Source organism: Acomys russatus, chromosome 1 (genome assembly GCF_903995435.1).
Source record: "Acomys russatus chromosome 1, mAcoRus1.1, whole genome shotgun sequence".
In the NCBI taxonomy this organism is placed as follows: Eukaryota; Metazoa; Chordata; class Mammalia; order Rodentia; family Muridae; genus Acomys; species Acomys russatus.
This window is the reverse complement of record NC_067137.1, coordinates 3,626,958-3,648,849: the sequence shown is the minus strand read 5'-3', so window position 1 is coordinate 3,648,849 and position 21,892 is coordinate 3,626,958. Positions and strand designations below refer to the sequence as shown.

Here is a 21,892-nt window from a genome sequence, read left to right as displayed (position 1 = left end):
GCCTATATCCTAAAACAGCCTACAGCAGTGCTGGAATTAAACACATGAGAATACAGTAATTAGCTATGCAAACTGCCAAGTGGCTCTAAAAAGAAAAAGAGCCCAGAAAAACGGAAAAATCAGCATTTTTTCAGATCTAAGAGGAATTTGCATGAAGCTTTCATTTATTTTAAAAATAAATAATTTGCTTTTAAAAAAAATAGTTTTTGAGCTTTCCATGGAAGTGGGGCAAAGTGGCAATGTGTCTTTTACATCTTTGTTTCCTCCCATCCTGATATTATAGAAAAATCTTCAGTCCTGTATGCCTTCCAAATACATTTTTTTCTTTCTGTTATCAGAGGTGGATAGTGACAAAGTACTTTCAAAATGGATACAAACAGGTCAGAGTCGAATTATATGTCATGACCTGCAAGTTTTCAATACCTTCTCCAAGTCTAAGCAAAATGGCTTTATGAGGGATAACTAAAGTAAAATGAGCTTTAGAAAATATAGAAGGCAAAAACAATTCTTAAAATATCTGGTGTGCTTCTGTGTGCATGGAGAAGAGCGGACAATTCATTTTGGAGGAAGAAAAGATTAATTTAAAACTTGGCAACAAAACTGGTTTGTAGAGGGGTATGAAGAAAGGACTGTCCCTCGCAGCATCTCGGTGGCACTTTTGTGAGGCAGCCTGGACAGTTCTGTATGTACAGGTTCATCTGAAGCGCTAAGCTACACTGCCATAACAGCTAATTTTTTTAGCTCATTTACATCCAGCAATAGAAGCACATCAGCATTCCTTTAAATCCAGAATAGCAATGACTCACAATCTAAGCACAGTTGAAATGAAATACAATATTTTTTGCTATAAGTTTCTCATCTTTCAACTTGCTTGACATCTATGCTCTAAGAATGTAGATCACTGTGGTACAACCTGGTCTATAATATGACACTGAGATTCAGGCAAAGCTCTGTCAGTTATGCCCATTGGACTGGGATTCTAAAAATGCAGTAAAGGAGGGAAGGTAAGGAAGTCTTGAGCATGCTGACTATGATATCTGTTCTATGAAGTTCTACATGTTATAACACACACACACACACACACACACACACACACACACACACACACTACACACAGAGAAACAAATTAATTTTCTCAGAATCAGAAAATGTGTTTTAATACATACCAATAGTAATATTCTGCTTTAATAGCAAACTGTGATGTGCAAAATGTTAATGTACAAAAGAGGCCCTGTTGGCTCCAACAACTAAACTGTCCCATTCAGGGTTGGCTCTTCTGGTGCCAGCAGAGGTCTGAAACTTCAGAACTTAGGACAGGGCAAAGATTAGAGTCTTTCTTCATCTTTGGACATATTCCACCAAATTAAACAATGTCCCACAAATGGAAACAGTGTGTCCAATAATCATCTTATGTTTTCCTTTACAACTTTCTGTGAATCTGTAATTATGTCACAAAAAATAATCTTTACCATGAAATGACTTGCTGACAATCAAACATGAAATGATATATTGAGGCTAATGCTAAATAAAGTGAAATCTATTGACTCTAAACCCATTGCTACCTGAACTAATAACAATTTTGAGTATTTTAACCTGATTTGAGGTAGAAATATTGTCACAAAACATATTATTGCTAATGATACCATTTTAAAACTGTGTTTCTCTATGTATCCATGAATACCTAAGATCAAGGCAGAAAATCATGACAAAAATCATGAAAAAAAAAAAAAAACCAACAAAACTGTACATTTGATTTAAAGAGAAAATTGAACCAAAAAGGAAATGAAATAAAATGGGGGGGGGGGGAGGTAAAAGGAACTTATAGGGAATCCTCAATAATTAAGTTTCCATTATTCATATCTGGCACTGTAGCTTCCTCTCAATGACATGTCTTATATCATGTAATTTAACTTTGCAATCTTAACATTTCTTAGGATCCTACTCAGCTAATAATTATGATGCTATCAATAGGTTTTCTATCAATGTTGCAGAATTCAGTGGATTCTTCAGACCTCCACGAGATCTGAAAATAAGAGTTGGTGTCTTATTAACATTATCACTGGTGCTTTGTTCATAATTTGATTCTTTAATGACAGGGATGGTACATGAAAAAGCAGATTGACTTCTAGGAAAAGCAAGACCAAGCAAACAGAAATGATAAATGTTAATTGCAGAAGGAAGTGTCTCTTCACCTGTGTTTGGATAGTGGCAGCGTGTCTTGGTGCATTTTTACAAGTTGATAATAGAACTCCTTCAGAATTAGAAATGTAGAGTTAATCTTTTGCCCAATGAAATGTGGAATACATTTTTACTTCAATTTCTAGAAAGGAGCTTAAAAGAAAATGAGCATTATAATATGTATAAAAAAAGCATTTCAGGTCAAGCTACCTCTAGAACTAGCTAACTTTAGTGTGTCATTCAGATTTCACAAAGACTTTACCCCAGTCAAACACCACGTTGTAAAAGAGAAGGGTCTCCTGATCACAATGGCTCCTTTTGCATACAGCAGTCACCAAAGCAGAACAGAGGCTGTATATCATTCACTTTGCTGTAGCTTAAGAATGGCACATCTTAAAATGAATGCACCATACTTTTTCCAGAGCTAATTCCATCAGTTACAACAAATTGAAAATGATGGAGGGAATTACTCTTGACAGAGCATAAAATATATAATAAGTGGTTAGAAAAGGGTAGTAAACTGGTGACACGATTCAAAGACATTGAAATGGATTTAGTGACAGTATTCATGTGGCCACAATAAAAAGAGCTGGCCAAGAAGTATTTGGTGTCAACATTTCTTAATGTGCTATTCTCCTCAGTGAGGCGCTACAGTGCTTCCTATACTGTATAAGGCTTGAGAAATATTTTAAATTGAAATGTTTCAAGTTAACTGCTCTGGGAGTCAAGTCTATCATTATAAGATTATCTTAAAATCTAAATGCTACTGTACATATAAATTTGTATTTCAAATTGCTACTTTGTGGGATTATCTATTGAATCACAGTAGGGAGTAAATAGTTTCAATTTAGATTCTGACAATAAATTTAAAAAACTGAAATATATAATGACTATATCTTCTATATCTTAAGATATCTTTAAATTATTAATGTGAAAGTCTCAAATTTATATCCATGTATCAAAAAAACAAAACAAAACAAAACAAAATACCACAATCTCCTTCCCAGCTAAGGAAGTCTAGTAGCCATGGGTATTTGCAAACTGTTTGGGTTCTTAAGTACAAATTGGGAACATCCATAAAAATATTTTTTCCTACACACCTAACCCTTTGTTCTTAGTATAGACCCACTCTCTTGCATAAGTGCTTATAGAAAAATGCTTACAAAGTCTTGTTCTCTGAGTAACTCATTTGGCATTTTTAAAACTATCGCCTATAAATCTCTTTCAGCAGTGAAACCACTCCCCAAACAAAGCTATCTACTTTCCCATCACCACTTTCCTCCCTCTTCCATTAGAAGCCACAATGCGCCTTACTGTTCAGAGGACAATATGTAGTTGCTTTGGGAATGAAGGCTGTTAGTCTAGAGCTTATGGCACTTTGTAAAACATTTATTGATACAAGGCCAACATCTACAAAGAACAGGCACAGCTTCTGAATTCACACTACAGGGTTCTTAATAGGAACAGCAGAAAATAAAACAGAGCTCTTGATACACGGGAATAAATATTTTCACTTGTAATGAATAATTTAGCTATTTTGGCTTCCACTGTCTGAAAAAAAAATAGATTTGAAATAATTTCATGACCTTGGAGCAAAGTGGGAGTTATGGGAGACAAAGAACATAGTCAGTACAGAAATATAATCATTTGTTTTTATAAAAAGTGGCTTGCCTTTATGAACACATACTGCATTGTTTCTTTCTCATTTGAGAGAAGGGAAGATGGCGTTTTATCTGTTGCTTTGCTTATTGTGAGTTTCTAGGATTCCATTCCCCCACTTCTCTGAAGTCCAGCAGGCTCACAAGCAGAATGCTAATGAACCTGTGCCATCTTCATTGTGAAATGGAAGGACCAATTTTGCCTCTAATTAAGGCCGTGACTGAATGAACTATCCACACAAAACCAAAACAAAAATTCAGTAAGAAAATGTGAGATGCAAATTTAGATGAGGTGATTTAAAAACATCAAAAGCAACCCATGCTTTCAAGACCACTTTATTAAAAGAATATTTCTTAAGAAAATATTCACATTTTTATCCACACTCTAGAATCATGAAGTATTAGAGCTGTTTATGTTTCATTTGATAAGGGAACAAATCAAGCACCAAAAATAGATATATGTGGTCTTTTATACTTGATGTAGAATTGTGTGTGTGTGTGTGTGTGTGTGTGCGCGCGCGCGCGCGCGGAGGGTTAGTACTAGCAAGTGTGAGGTGGTTATATTAGATGTTAATGGTTGTGAAAAAAAGAATGAAGGGAGGGTGGTATTTAATGAGTCTATAATACTTTTTATAATATAAAGTTAGTCCAGTTACCATACGTAAAGGGGTAAAGGGAACATATTGATCTTCTAAATAACTTCTAGATGTTGCTTGCATTGGTGAACTATGATGTTTTTATTATTTTATTTACTTACTATTTAGAGACCGTGTCTCACTGTGTAGCCCTAGTTGTTGGCTGACATTCTCTATGTAGCCCAGGCTGGCCTTAGACTTACAGATCCATCTGCCTCCTGAGTGCGGGGATTAAGGCATATGCCACAATGCCCATCTGTTATGGTATTTTGCATGTGGTATTTTTTAAGGCTCAGATAAATTCACAAGGGCAAGGAAATTGAACATCTGTAGCCATTAAAATATGAACCCATCTCTTTTATATTTATAGGCATAAACCATATTATTCTTGTTTGAATGGCCTATTTTCAAAACATATTTGCATTTTAGAGTTCTATGTCAATCAAGTGCCTAGTTTTCTTAGTTTTGTCACACTAGACCTTCAAATCTTCATTTATATCCCTTCCTACAAGTTACAAAGACCTAATACAATGTCTGGGGACTTGCTAGGGAGATGGAGGTAAAATGATGTCAATATTTATTTTATTACTGTACTGTGGAGTAGGGACCTCTTTTTAAAATAAAGACACCATCTACTGTGAGCTACCTAGTTTTGTGTGTGTGTGGGTGTGTGTGTGTGTTTTGTGTGTGTGTTTGTTTTGTTTTATTTAAACTTGATACAAGCTAGAGTTACCTGTGACAGGGCTCCTCGATTGAGAAAATGCCTTCAAACTGGTCCTACGGGAGGGAGGCAATCCATTATGGCCTGTGCCACCATGGGCAGGAGGTCCTGGATTGTATTGAGAAGGAGGCAGTGGAAGCCAGGGGAGCAAGCCAGTAAACAGCATTCTTCCAGACCTCTGCTTTAGCTCTGCTTCCAGATTCCTGCCCTAGCTGAGCACCTGCCGTGGCTTCCCTCAGTGATGGACTATGATTGCATAGGCCAAATAAGCCCTACTCCCTGCAGTTGCATTTGGTCATTCTTATATCAGCAACAGGAAGGTACCAACACAGACTGTGATTATCACCATGCTGACCATGTGTAAATGAGGAAGTCATGTCTTCAAACAACGCCTCAAGTTTATTCCACCTCTAGTTCAGGATTTTGTGAAACAACCAAGAACTGTTGGGTTTAATATTTCACAGCAAAATGTAGTTGAAATGAATCACACACGTTCTCTCCCACAGCTAGTTTCTGTATTTTAAAAAGAAATGCTCTTTCAAGAAATAATACTACAGATAGCAATTCCGTAGCAGGAGAAGGCTGTTTGTGTTGCTGTCTTTACTTTTCAAAATTGTTTCCCTCGAGCCCAGAGCCCTGCATTCTGCCCATCCTTACAGTCATTATCCCATTCTCTGAAGGAAATTAAGAAATTGAGACTAAAACACAGTCAGCCACACTGAAATTGCAGTGGACAACTTCACAAGCATACTTAATTTATCATCTTGCCGAAGATATTTACTATCATACTTAATCTAGCTACTTAAAAAAAATGATTCTTTTAAGTGATAATTCCTCATCCTCCTTCTAATGCTTTTTCTGGTGATGCTGCTTCTGAGCAATGATCCCAGGGCCTTGTCTGTTCTAGAAAAGTGTTCTACCATTGAGAAACACATCTCTCTAATTATTTCTTCTTAAGTCGTCACACCACCTTAGAGGCTGGGATGATACTAAGTGATGTATAGTCACTTGATTTTATCTGACCCTGCATTGTTTTTCATGGCATGACCATATAACTGGGTGTGTTTAAACATATATAATAGAATGGCATCACATAGTTTCTCTTTAGTCTGCACTGAAATCTTTCTGTAAGCAAAGGCACTGACAGACAACTATGTGTGCATTCATAGATACTCCACACTATGGCAGTTCAACCTCTAGCACTCTCTTGATGTTGTGGCTATTTGTCCTGATTGGTCAAGTGAACTTGCAAGACAGCAAGTTCTGTCCACACCCAGCAGGTTTTGTCTTGTTTGTTTGTTTTTAAGATCAGAAAACTAGTAGGTATGTTTACAGATCATAACTAACAGATGAATAAAATACTGTGATGATTGCTGATACATTAATGTTGATAATTTCATCATAATATCAAGATGATTTCTAAAAAACCAGCAATAATTATTCCACAACCAACTTCTAATTTAGTACATATATCTTTGGACCTATTATTTGTTGGCTACACATTGAGCAGTGCTTTATTTAGACATACATTTCATAACACTACATTGGACTCTAAAGATACTGTGTCATCACCACAAACTTAATTGAAGGCAACCCACTCAAATGTTATGCTACTGGAAGAAGTTGTGCATATAAGTAGAAACAACACAATAGAGGGTAAGTGTAAAAAGCACATATATTTGTATTTATAGCTTGATTATTCATGGAAAATAAGGGTTGAATTTTGAAGTAATTACTACGCAACTACAAAGTATGAATTAAGAAAACTGAAATTGTAGCAAAATTTCAACCTAACAATAAATAAGCAGTTTTACTGAGTAATAAAAGTAACTTTGCTTTAACAGAACATACACTTTATCATATATATGATTACATATATGTAATCTATATTTATATGTACTATATGCTTTTTATAATTCTTCCAATGATTGCCTACAAGGCTGTTTGCCTTTTCCCCCACCCAATGTTAGAGATCAAACTGAGCCTTCACATATGATAGGCAAATGCTGTACCGCTAATCTGTTTCCGGAGCCTTGATATTTTTGTAGCTTGGCTACACTCTAGAAGAATTTTCAGGATGAAAGACTGTGAAGAAGCTAACCAAAGGTCCTCCCCAAATTCCACCTAATCCACAGATTTACTGTCCAACCTGTGATGTAAATTTGTATCAATATATTCAACACTCAAAAACTTGAAATAATTTGCTTTAAGCCAACATAATGTCTTTTAAAAAGCAACAATAATAAAGATGTGGGAATCAGACTTTAGGACCAATTTCTTTGGGAAGCCGAACTCTATTCCCTTGCTAAAACATTTTTAAATACTTCCACAACTGCTACACTTTTTATCATATTTGAAGTAATGGGATAGTTATTTAAAAAGGGAACATGTTATGGTTTTAGAGAAATAGTAAAAAATACTTGAGATTTTTTTGTATTAATAAAATAATATGCTTCCTCTGAAGATCAAAAATGACATTGGAATGAAAAGAATCATTGAATTTTGAGACTCCAAGTGCAACCAAAAAGTTGAATACATAGAAATGTATGGTGATAATCACATTATGTGTAACACAAAGATAGAAACAATTCCATCAAGTCTTGTTTGTGCGCAGTGGGCCTTATTCTTGGAGTCATTTTGCATGGAATCTGCTAAAAGGCTCTAGAAATATCCATGGCTCTGTAACTGCTTGTGATGCTCTCCAATCACTTAAATAATGCAAATTATTTGACTGCTACAGAGTATTATGCTTAGCTCCACCCTGCATGTCAGAGTGACTAGGGAAGAAGAAAATTTTCAGGAGATCAAATAGCAGCATAAAAATAAGTGAAATCACTTAAGGCAGCAGCTTTCAACCTGTGGGATACAACCCCTTCAGGGGTCAAATGGACCTTACACACACACACACACACACACACACACACACATACACACACACCACACCTTGCATATCAGATTTTTACATTAAGATTCATAATAGTAATAAAACTAGAGTCATGAAATCATAATGAAATAATTTTATGGTTGATGATCACCACAAATTGAGGAACTAAATTAAAGGGTCACAGTGGTAGGAAAGTTGAGAACCACTGGTTTAGGGTAAATAATGACAACCTCAGTAGAGATCAAAGAAATTCAAAGGTTAATTATACAAGATTATAGTATCATGGAACTTTGCAAAATTAATGCCAACTGTGTTATCTGGAATTGATAACTTTGAGTTCTGGGATAAGTAACATACCATCATTGTGATCAAAGACATTTGATCCCATGAATCCTAGGTAAAGCCACAGAAGAGAAATGATAGAAGCAAGGGAAGGTGAGAGGTGAAAGAAAAGACTAGATAATGAATATATGTCATGAAGTCTGATTATAGTTAAGTATGCAACACACTGTTCACCTATGGATTATGCTAATGCACATAACACCAAAATTAAGAACATGGATTTGGATGAGTTTGGGTGTTTTCCCGGTGATATGGCTGTAGACTAGAACCCTACTTTATACACAGAATATTGTTCTGGGTTGCAGAAAGGGTTCAGCAGTTTAGAATACTCATTGCTCTTGGAGAGGACTAGGGTTCAGTGAACAGCACCTTCATGCTGGCTCACAGTCACCTGTAACTCAGTTCCAGGGGTCCAGTTCTTACCATAGACACCAGGCAGACATGTGGTGTACATGTGTACATACTGGCAAAAGATTTGTGCATTTAATCTAAAATAAATAAATGTAAAATACAAAGTTTTCTTTCAAATGAGTCATGTGCTAAATAGTGGAACATACACCTGTTTCTCAAAACTTTTTAAACAATATGCATAGCCAAAGGGCTACCGTCCTTGGCTATATGGTTCTGTTTCCTACTTGAAAACTATAAAGTACATGTTATAAAGGCTTTTCCCACAGATTCAACAACTGTCACAAGATTAATTGATTGCACTTGTTTGTAAATGTGCCCGTGGGAATGAGCCTATTTCATGAATTAGAGGGGCGTATGGAATGAACACAGACAGTAACACATCAGCATCAACTACTGCAAATATCTTTAATATGCAGTGCTGTGGCACCAAATATTTGTGTAATGTGCAAGCATTTCCCTGATTAATGTCTCATAAAACATTTGCTTGGCAGATAAATACAAAGCAATCAGAATCAGTTACCAAATTTTACTTTAGTGGGTGTTTTTGTTGTTGTTGGTTTTTTTTTTCCATTGGTTGATTAGTTACTTGATTGGTTGAGTTTAAGAGAGGGATTTATTCTGTACCCTGACTGACTAAGAACTCACTATGGAACTTAGGCAGGCTCCCTTCAAAGTTCCAAATCCTTCTACTTCCTCCCAAGGTCTGGGAAACTTGTCTGCATATATTGGTATTTATTGTTATATATTGTTATATATATTTGTAAATATATTAGCATTTCCAATATTTGATATTCTAAGTATACAAAATATATTTTGTATTTCATGGATATTCTAAGTTTACTCTTTACCTATAACCTTTTGAACAACTTTGATTGTACACTCAATGGAAAATTCACACTTTATCACTGGATCGTTTTGTTTAATGAATAGAAGTCAGACTGCCAAAACACTTTCTATGTGCAGACTCTTGCTCCTTTCTAGGAATGTTAGGGAATTTGCAAAATGAAGACCATTAATTTCTAAGTATAGAATGAAAAAGAAAAGGGATAAAGGCATCATAAGAAATCAGCCTTTTGTCTTCAGCTTCTGAAAAAATACTCTAAGTGATCTGAGCATAGCATTTCCAATAGAGTTCAAGATACCAAAGCTAAAGACGTCTAGTATGATGCTCAGGTGATGATTCTGTACTAAAACCAAGGGTTTGAAGGAAAGTGCAAAGGCACTTGCAATGTGGTACAACTTCCTTGGAAAACAGGAATTCTCTTTGCAAGATGCTTCAGCTAAGTGATAATAAGCCAGTCAGCTATGAAGGACCATGGACAAAAAGATGAGTAATTAAACATTTTAATTTGTATTTTTAATACATGATTTTGAGCAAATTAATTTGTACTTAGGGCTAAAGAATTGGCCTGGTTTCACGAAAATATTATGAGCATCATTAAAATCAGAGATTTAGGAAACAGTTTGATTTCCACCCTGCTTCAGTCCGATGGCTCTTTTGGGTAAACTGTGTGACCAGGAGTGGCAGAAAGGTAGATGGAGGATGCTAAGAGATTCATTTCCTTTCAGATTTAGACTGGTCATTTAAACACTCAGGCTGTGTGATAAGAGCAACAAAAAACTAAATAAACTATTCAGACACTGCTCTAGACACACATCTATGTATAAGTTAGAAGTAGCAGCAATGGTTAGTTATTATAGGCTGTCAATATTTTCAGTACTAACTCTTAAAAGCAAAAATTTGGTAGTACTTTAAATGTTTACCCAAGGTCTGGTAAAAAAAAAAAAAAAAAAAAAAGCTTAATAGTAATTTTCACATTTTCATTTAGATGCCACCAACTAAAATAGTGCGAACTTCATTTTGATTTTACTCCCATTTTCTCTTAACATGGTAAAGACAAACAAGACCACAAACAATACATAAGCAAAGCACCATTTATATTCTGATAAAGCAAGTCCTATTCATGGGTCTTCCTCTCTAATCTAAGTAGCAGAGGCTACTGGATTTAAAATAGCTGTCACCCCAGAAATGATATCCTGCCTCATAGTGAAAAGAAGGCAGGATCAGAAGTTCCCCGTGAAAAGAGAGGCCAGGCTTCTTTCTCTAGGAAGCAGCCTTCCTCCCCACCCCACCCCCTCTTTGCTAATATGCTAATGTGGTCCCTTCTGCCTTCCATCTGCTCCACCCCCACCTATTGTCTCCGCTCCCTGCCAAGCGTGCCAATCCCATCTGGACATCCCATTGCTTCTGCTAGCTTTGATTCCCACGGGTCTAGAAAACGCTTGAATGCCAAGGCGTTTTTTGCTCCTCACAAGAATAAGGACCAGTTAGAAGAATATCAAACAATTTTTTCAGGGTATTCACCCCCCACACACAACATACACACAATACACATACCCCGCCCCTCCCCAGATATACAAAATCTCTTGTATACATAAACAGCAAACTTTAAAAGCCTATCCCTAAATAAATTATTTTAAAAACGGTTTTTAGTTCTTTCATCTAGGAAGCATTTCTAGAGATTTAAATCTTGCTAATTTTCAAATAACTGAAGTTAGTATTTCAGAAATATCAACATTTTCATTATCCAACACATACATTTTAAAAGTAAGCAGAAGTGATATAAACGTTACTCAATCCCATCATCAGGAAATATTTATAATAGTTAAGTTTAATCACTGATCACTGATACATTTTCTGTTACCCAACATGCGTACAATTCAGACACAACACCTTGCGAATTCTCAGTAAAAATCTCCTGTGCCGCAAAAGCATGCACGGCCAGAATATAAGCATATTTAAGCAACATTTTGACCAAATCATTAGCAGTAATAAGGCAGTCTCGTACGTATTGAAAGCAGCGTTTATTCATGCTTTTACTTGACCCGAGTTAGCACACACACACACACACACACACACACACACACACCAACACAAGTTTTGGTTGTTTTTGCTACAAGCATGCTGGAAGAAACCTCTGACGCTCACAGAAAAGCAGCAGACAAAACTAGAAGCAACCATGCTCAGGGTTTAAGGACAGTTCCAAATTTAAAATTTCTCTGCAGTTCACATACAGCGTGCATAAATTTGACATGCAATCTCCAAGAAGAAACATTTCCATATAAATCTTAAAATCAGTTCATCCGAATAGGTCTGTTCGTATTTCCATTCTTTTTGATTTTAAGCTTCTGGTATCTTAAACCCTGCATGCTGCAGAACTAAGCTGTGCTTAGCGGCTGTGCGAGAAGAAGCTACCTGCGAGTTTTCACAGTGCCATCTCATATCCATGTCTGTCTGGCTACCCTGCGTGCTTAGAGATTTTTTCTTAATTCTTAATGGAAATCCTAGGAAATTTAGTCCATCCTCTGAAATCAATACTGGTGACAGGAGAGCTCCCTGACTCAGTGGGAGATCAAGATGATAAATTGCCTGCGCATCAGCCTGGCCTATCAGTGCCCTGCACACAGATGGGCGAGAAAAGACACAGAAAAGGCTTTATCAGTCACGTGTCACAAAGGAGCCAATGGCTGGCGCGCTACTGCAGGAAGGGATGCTGCAGTTCCGTCTGCAGTTGACGAGGCTGTTGGTACACAGCCCAGCCCGCGCCCGGCTCAAAAGTCAGGCTGTTGAATTTGCTTCGGCACTCAAGGGGTGCAGGGCTGCCTTTAACCCTGTACTCACATGCGCAGGGGCTTTCCCTCTGTAATTCTTTTCAATCCGTATGACTACCAGATAGATCCATGCCTTTCTTTCAGATCATTATCATGGTTTTGCCTAATACTAAATTAGAAGCCTTGAATTGTGACTACTATGTGCTCTTTATACTAGCATTTTCCCCAAACTTTAGAGATGCGATTATAATTTTATTTCCAATACAATGAATGGCACCACACACACAATGTTATGTTTATTATGAGTGTTTTTATGGGGTGATTTTTTTTTTTTTTTTGCGAGAGCAGTTATCCAACATCACGAAATACATTGCGTTTTCTGCCAATTAGAACTCTTCCCTTTTAAAGATGAAGTACTAATAAGTATGTCATTTGATTGATCATTAAAAATAAAAACAAACAGAAGGCACACATCTTGCTTCCCAAATCTTAAAGAATAAACATGTTAACCACCAATAGGATGAAAATGTGTATTATTATTTTTTTAATCTTCCCTCTGAAATTTAAAATAATTCTTCAGTAAATAAAGGCTGCACACCTGGAACACCATATGGAAATCTGTCCCTAACACATCTGGCACGATACCGAAATAAGAATACAGCACATCCCATGGCACATGTACATTCTTATGATGGACTAAGAGGAGACACCATGGTGTTTTTCAACCAGCAGTACTGTGAAGATTTAAGAAAGAAAAGCTCAAATGAAGTATTAAAATATCTTTAGGGATAAAATGATATGAGAAAAATTCCACAGGCACTTTTAAAATTAATTGTTATTGCCCACTTTTAATGACAATCATGCATTTCAAATCCATCTCAGAGTCAGGCAACACTGTTTAGGAAAGGCAGATTTAAGAATAAGGACAAATAGAAGCAGAAACTGTGACTGAGATGGGATTGCCAAATTCCTTCCTCGTTTACTGGCATGTTTTTAAAGGGCCCTCCTGGAATGTGGGACCTAGTGACAGAGTCTACGAGTGTCTGTCCCTCTTTCTTCCTTGCGCACCATCTCTGAGATGAACCAAGCACCTCTCGGGGCCTCTGCATGTGTTATCTTGTACTTGATGCATGCATTCTGCTTATGGATGTAATAACAACATGGCTTTTTACAATGAGACTTTATTGTCTCAAAACAAAAGGTGAAGACTTGGAATACTTCTCATGGAAACAAAGTAGCCACCATTCAAATTCCAGCATTGCATCTGTTCCCTGCAGCATCACATTGTTTTACCTAAAGCCAGAAACCTAAATTAGTCACTGATAATGAGGTAATCACATAAGTGACAGTACAGGCTCACAGAGAAAATACTCTGCAACTCTGTAAAGTATCATATTACAAATGCATTTATGCTTAGATGAAGATATGGCTAAGATATGTTGCTATTTAAAATACAGGACACAAATATAACTAGCAAGTCTGTGTATACACACACGCGCACTCACACACACTCACGGTATGTAAGCATGTTTTCACAAACACATAAACTATCAGATAATAGAGATTTATCTCAGAAAGGAGACGACTGAATTAAAAAAGGGAAATAAAGTGTAGTTTAATGATGTTATATTTTGCACACTTTCATCAACTGTATATATTATTCATTTTGTAATTAAAAGGGAATTAACTAAATAAAATAATGACACCTGTGTTCATTTCAGTTTTGAGAAACTTACTGATGGACATTTTGAGAGAAAATATTGAGGGAAAAGGAGAGAGAGGGGAGAGGAACATGGCTTTTTTTTTTTTTTCTACAAAGGGGTAGGCAAGCAAGGAGAGAGGTCTGTTAGATAAAGCTCTGACACTATGAAGAGGTCCATAGTCCCCTTCAGTTCTAACCTTTCATCTCTGCATCAGATGGAGTAGCACTTTACACGGGCTAACGGAAGTAAAATGTAAGGGTTAGTTAACTCAATGCATCTCCGATTCTTACAGGTAGAAATGTGAAAGGATGGGCAGTAAACAATTTGTCAGTTTAGCCAGACTGTTCCATTAGCACTTTCATCTTAGTTTCTAGATGGATGCTACTGGCACAAGGAAGCAGAGGTAACTGAATTGCAGTTCAGGATATTACTACTGCTTGAAAGGGAAGGAAACATTCCATGTTGAAAATCCAATGATATGTGGGCAAAGACAAAATAGAATCAGTTTTGTTGTGCTCTTCACTTGGCATATGTTTATTTCACCCACCCTAGAATGTACGTTTAAAGATATTTATCTCCATTTCTTGTTTCCGCCTAGATGCCTATAACGTTAAGAGATATGAAATAAAAATCAAATGCATTGGCTACAGTTAGTCAAAGGCTAATGATTTCTTTGGGATTTGGGGGTTTTTTGCTTTTTGTTTTTGTTTTTGTTTTTGTTTTTTTGTTTTGTTTTGTTAGTTTGGTTGGTTTTTGGTTTTTTGAGACAGGGTTTCTCAAGACAGCCTTGGCTGTCTTGAACTCACTTTGTAGACCACTCTGGTCTCGAACTCACAGCGATCTGCCTCCCAAGTGCTAGGATTTAAGGCATGAGTCACCACACCTGGCTAGGGATATGTTTCTAATCTCCAGTTATTCCAAAATTTATGGTGGTGGCTCTGCCCTCCACCTAGCTTAATGGATGTTCAAGAAGAAAGGAGGCATTTTCTGATTGATACAACTGGAGGCTATATACTGTTATCTAGTTATTAGAGGTGCACAGGGCACCTTCCATAGCAGAGTGATCTGGATCCAAATAACAAAAGTGCCATGATGCCAAAGACATGTTCTAAACACTAAGCATTTTGTCTTCATTTACAACAAAAATTTTTAAATTGTATGTTGTGATTTATATTATCATGATGCAAAAAGAAATCCACATGAAGAGGGTTTGGACTAGCTTATAGAAAGATGAAAACCATGAATAAGGATGAGAAGCAGAGGAACAATTCAAAGTATGGTGACCTAGAAGTCAATGGGAAAATGTGGTTAAAGGAAGTTAGCACCAGCTTGCAAAGGATCTACTTTTCATATTTTCTTTTTTTAATAGCAAAGTGAGAAATTAATCTCATTTAAATTAATAACACAAATACCAGTGACTTTGGTTCCACGCCTCCCCATGACATTTGCATTTTAATCATGTGGCCAGGTACAAGTATAGGAATGCTTAAGAGTTGATATGAAGGGTGCAAGGGCTTTTCTCATCCTCAAAATGAAATTCGTAGGCTGCTTGAACAGTCCTTGAAGGCAGGAACAGAAGTAAGGAAGCAATCAAAGCCTGTCCCATGTCATCCCATAGGATAACTTGAGGAAGAGGTAAGTTGCCTTTGTTTCTCTCAGAAATACCCTATAGTCCTTGTCCTTACACCCTACGGAATCTTTTCATGCATAAAAAAGGGTCCAGAAGACAGAGTTCTCAAGCCCAGAGTCAGGTGCATTCTGGTTTTCAGCTCCACTCATGTCATGTCAATTCCCATGCTTTGTCCAGTTTGAAATGGTCCTGGTCAGGCAGCAAGGCATTACAGAGCCACTTGTCAATGAGAGCAAAAGCAAGCCACATTAGAGCCTATGCTCATAGGAGCAAGTTACAGAAGTGAAGTCTAGGTCTCTCCTTCCCTCTTCCTGGCACCTCCCCCCACTTTCTGTAAGCAAAAAGCTAAAGGGATAACAGTTATAAAGAGAACCCCAAAACCTGAGACTAACACAGCATGCTCTTGTGTTGGGGCAATATTGCTTGTCAGAACTGTCATCAAGCTGATAGATTTTTCCTAACTTCCCCAACTTTTGTAGCTCAAATAATTCAGCCTGTTTTTATATATAACAAACCTCGATACAAAGTTTGAATAGTTTCATTTATATTACATGGCTATTGTAATTTTTAAGATCTCACAGTATGGATAAACACAATGTTGACAAGTTTCAAGATTGTTTACACACACACACACACACACACACACACACACACACACAGAGGCAACATGGATCAGTGAGCAGAGGCACTTTCCATCAAGCCTGATGACTTGAGTTCAATTCCTGGGACCCACATGTTGGAAAACAGACTCCTCCAAGTTGTTGTCTGAGCTCCAGACATATGCTATGACATGTCCTAACACTGACAGATAAACAAATGTAGTTCCAATTTTTTAATTAACAACTATTAACTAGAGTGGCATTTACAAGACAGGGAGAAACTGATGTCAAGTAAGCGATTGGACAGGCTCTTCTACCCTCTGCATCCACATCTTCCATATGACACTGATTTAAAGAAAAGTAAGACACCAAAAATTATTGCTACTGTGTCAAAGCCCTCAAAATATTCAAATGAATATCTGTAGGTTAGGAAATGCAAACTGATATGGTTCAATATTTTTTCTTTTTAATTTTTGGCTTCTCAGGAACAAGATCTGTAGCTCAGGTGGGCCTGGAACTCACTGTAGCCCATGCTGGCCACTAGTCTTAAAGTCTTTCTGCCTCTTCTCCCTGGGGGCTGGTGCCCCCAGCATGAGTTACTGTGCCTACATCATAAGAATTTGTGTAGTTGGGCTGGAGAGATGGCTCAGAGGTTAACAGCACTGACTGTTCTTCCAAAGGGCATGAGTTCAATTCCCAGCAACCACACTTGGCTCACAATCATCTATAACGAAATCTGGTACTCTCTTCTAGCCTGCAGGCAGAATGCGGTATACATAATAAATAAATAAATCTAAAAAAAGAATTTGTGTAGTTGCAAATGATTTTTTTTGAAAATGTAAATTGTCACAGCACAGTCATCATGAATAAGAAGTGGGATGCATGGATTACTTTTTAAAATACAGGCAATTATTTTGGAATCTTCATTTTTATGAGAGGGGAAAATAGAACTGGTAGGAACATCACAGTAGAATGTCTTTATTCACATTTATTATTAGTTTTGGCTTTCTTTCCTCCCTGATAATGACAACAATTGTTTGGGGAACAGAAGATCACTAAGACCTATCACCTACTAACTTAACACCCACATGTGTGCTGTAGAGGTAAGATGGAGATTAACATCTGAGTGAGTACATCATACAAACTCATGCTTACTTCCTCTCTATTCCTGACTTTATCTTTTTCTTTTGATGCTGATTATTTCTCTAGGTAATATGTTTTATCTACTTATGTGTGTTTTTATATGTATGTAGTTTGTGTGCTTGTGTGAGTGAGTGTGTACATACATGCATGAGGCCAGACTTTGACACTTTGTATCTCCCTTGATCAATTTCCACCTTCTATTTTGAAAAGGATTGCTTCCGTCACTGAAGCTGGAGCTCATTTTGACTTTTCCTCTTTAGTGCTGGGACTTCAGGAATGTGGGAGCATGCCTGGGGTTTACAGCTTCCTGGAGATACAGATGCACATCCTCATGATTTCTCAACAGGCGTTTCTGTAGACTGAGCTATGCCCCAGCCACATAGGCTATTAATGGGCAAAAACACGTGATCAGCCTTGCTCATGAATACATACTGAATACACTGTATTCGCATGCTTAATAATAGATACAACATACACACATGTGTATGCAACAATGATTAATGAAGAAAGAGGCCATTACTTTGAAAGAGAGCAAGGAGGGATATGTGGGGAGATTTGGAGGGAGGAAAATGAAGAAAAAAATAATGTAATTCTATTACAATCACAAAAATAAAAAAGATAATAAGAAAAAGGAGCCTCATAATCTTTACAGTAGCATTATACACTGAGAACTATTATATTCTTTTGAAATATACAGGAATTGAGGTTTATACTAACATCTATATTCTTCAAATTATGTCACATATAAATTCTTTCAAATAAGGATGTGTTTCAGTACTCTCGAATAGTTGTTTCCAATGTCTTGTAAGAACTGTGAAGAAACTTAACTGAATTTCTACAAACTTCCATGGAAGTTTCAAGTCTGTACTATTATTAAGAATTGATTCTTGCCAGGGATGGTGATGCTTGTCTTTAATCCCATCCCTCAGGAGGTAAAGGCAAGTGGATTTCTGAGTTTGAGGCCAGCCTGGTCTACAGGGCGAGTTCTAGGACAGCTAGGGTTACACAGAGAAACCCAGCATCTTTGCACAAGAATGCTAGGACCATGTATTTCAAACTTAGAATTTTTCAGGAAAAACTCTATTAATAGGATTTCTTTTTGGTTAATTTTGTAAACGTGTGTGTGTGTATGTGTGTGTGTATGTGTGTGTGTTATACAACGTATATGTGGTGTGTGTGTATGTGTGTGTACATGTATATGTGTCTGTGATGTGGTGTGTATGTGTATATATCCTGTGGTATGTGTGTATAGTTATGTGGTGTATGTGTGCATATAGTGTGATATATATGTGTATTGTGGTACATATACTGAATGTGTATGTGGTGCATATGTGGGGTATGTGAGTTTGTGTGTTTGTGTGTGTGAGAGAGAGAGAGAGATCTGGTGTGTATGTATGAGTGTATATGTTTGTGTGGTGTGTGTATGTGTGGCATGGAATGTATGTGTATGTGTGCGTATATATATATATATATATATTGTGCTATATATGTGGTGTATGTGGTACATATATGGTATGTGTACATGGTGCATATGTGGTTGTGTATGTTTTTGTGTGTGTGTATGTATGTGTCTGTCTGTGTCTGTTTGTCTGTATGTCTGTGTGTCTGTTTGTGTCTGTCCCGTGGCATACATTCAGAGGTCAGAGGACACTTGCAAGAACCAGGTATCAGTTCTCATCTTCCACCATGTAGATTTAAGTGAATGACCTCATATTAGTAGAGTTGGCAGAAAGTGTCTGTACCCATTAAACCATCTCTGTATCTCTTTGACAGAATTTTTTTTTTGAGTTTGCTCAAATTAATGAAAAACAAAATATATTTAGGGAAACTCCCTAACAACACAGATGTTTGGGTGATTTCACAGTCGAATAGAAAAAAATAATGTATATAATATAGAGCCATTCAATGAGAAATATTATCCCAAACCTGGTTTTGCAGAGTACAGTGAGTACAGTCAGGTTTAGTTAAGAGTATTTTTGCTGTTCTTCTTGTAGGTTTCTAGGACCGTCTGGGTCCTTCTATTTTCCCATTCTCCCATACTTCTCTCACCTAGAGTCTCAATATGATATCCTCACATCCATCCCAATCTCCTGGTAAATGACAACTTTCATGGTATATCCTTATGGGCTAGTGTCCAATTATAAGTGACTATATACCATGTGAATGTTTCTGGTTCTGGGTTAATTCACTCAGTATGATTGTTTCTAGTTCCATGCATTTGTCCACAAATTTCAGGTTTTCTTTGTTTTTAATAGCTGACCCAGGGGGGTCTGCTTGAAACCACTGCACCAACCAAGGACAATACATGCAGTAAACATTGAACCCCTAATCATATCTAGCCAATGGACAGGACATCCTCCACAGTTATATGGAGAGAGGGGACAGACTCCGACATAAATTCTGGTGCCCCATATTTGACCACTTCTCCTTGGTGGGGAGGCCTGGTGACACTCAGAGAAAGGATAAACAGGCTACCAAGATGAGACTTGATAGATAGCCTATGACCATATAGTGGGAGAGGAGGTCCCCTTTGGCCACAGATCTAGGGGAGGGGAATAGGATGAATGCAGGAAGGAGGGAGGAATGGGTGGATACAACTGAGGGGAAAACAATAGAGATGTGATCTGAATAAATTAATTAAATAATAAAAAAAATTTTTAAAATTTACACACAAAAAAAGAGTATTTTTGAAGAAGGATTTGTGCATGCAGTGCCACTTAAAATGGGTTGTAGTGATACACAAATGACTTTAGCTACATTGCTTCTGACATTACTGCTGCAAATAGAACCCAGACACAGGCTGTCCAGGCTGGGATTCTGTGCTGTCCTGGGAACTCATAGAGGCTTTCTTACGATGGCTGTCTAGAATGGTTGCTCATCGTTGTCATATCAGAACTTCCTCAAGACCCAGAGGACAAGTCATTAAGGAGCTGATCCCTTCAGACTGTAGTGAGATAATGAGTCGGGCAATACCTTTTCCCAATCAGAAGTCACTGACCAAGGATTTTTTTTTTTTTTTTAGTTTTTTTTTTTTTTACTATAATTTTTTAAATTAATTTATTCTTGTTACATATCAGTGTTTATCCCATCCCTTGTATCCTCCCATTCTTCCCTCCCTTCCATTTTCCCATTATTCCCTTCCCCTATGACTGTTCCTGAGGGGGATTACCTCCCCCTGTATATTCTCATAGGGTATCAAGTCTCTTCTTGGCTACCTGCTGTCCTTCCTCTGAGTGCCACCAGGTCTCCCCCTCCAGGGGACATGGTCAAATGTGAGGCACCATAGTACGTGAGAAAGTCATATCACACTCTCCACTCAACTGTGGAGAATATTCTGACCATTGGCTAGATCTGGGATATTAATCACTAAAGATATAGTTGGCAGTTGCTTATCGGATATATAGGGTAAAAGGTATAATGGATAAAAGAGAAAAAGAAGAAAATAAAATAAAATTGTAAATCTAATTCAGGCACATTAATAAACATTGTAGGAAGTGGGTGTGACTTGTAACCTTACAGCACAATAATGTTGTAAACAGGAAGATCTATGCAATAAGGGGAGCTACAGAGAACCTCTGAGCACTTTGCTACCCTGTGTGAGAAGGTAAGTACATGCTCACAGTGATGCATAGCTTCACCAATGAGAAGTAAGTATCCTACCATTTGTTATGTTAAGGAACTGAGTCAAAATTGAGCTAGGAGCAAGGCTCTGCTTTAATACAAGGAAAATCAAGGAGCAGAGGACTTTTCAAATGTGGACCTCAATAAACACCATGTTTCGTGAGGAATTTCTGTTAGGTAGACATGTTAAATTCATGTGGGTGAGTATTTTTAATCAGTGGTTTTCCAAACTGAAGATGTCTTGGAATTAGGGTACTTTTTTTTTTTTTTTTTTTTTTTTTTTTGTCTAATTTTCTTTTTTGTTGTTGTTTTTCTTTTTCTTTTTTATAGAATTAGGGTACTTTTTAAAATTCATTTGGGAACCTTACATTGATCTTCATAACATTATGACTTTGCCCTGAAATTACAACCTTAAGGATAAAATTAAAAACTGCATACTTAACACATATTCCAGATGATTCTCAGGTAGTGTGTTTTGTACCTCACTCTGACACACACTCTCCTGTGTTTGTTCCCCTCTTCCACACACTTCTTGCCCAACGTCACACCAACCTTCGTTGTGCAACCACCTGGCTCCATTACTAAAATATAACTCCTTTAACGACAGGATAGATTGTTTTTGAAAAATATTCTTAAAAAATGAAAACATCTATTTGGTACACAAGGTCCTTCATCAGTGTAACTGGTTCAGTCACACATTTATACCCATAAACATGCATCCACTCAAAAATCACTACTTGAGTTAGTGACGAATA

General features: G+C 37.1%; 1 protein-coding gene across 34 annotated transcripts in view; it reads right to left on the bottom strand.

Annotated features, from left to right (window-relative positions):
* Positions 1 to 21,892, bottom strand: part of Nrxn1 (neurexin 1) — a 1,084,885-nt gene that overhangs the window by 41,757 nt on the left and 1,021,236 nt on the right. The window contains exon 1 of one of the 34 annotated variants that reach the window (XM_051156645.1): positions 12,086 to 12,305. The exons of 32 other annotated variants lie outside the window; for them this stretch is intronic. In XM_051156645.1, coding sequence (XP_051012602.1) covers positions 12,086 to 12,118 — 33 coding nt within the window. In that variant the 5' untranslated portion in view covers positions 12,119 to 12,305. Of the gene's footprint in view, positions 1 to 12,085; positions 12,306 to 21,892 lie in introns of those variants that run through there. One more of the 34 variants, XM_051156568.1, reaches the window with a different exon arrangement.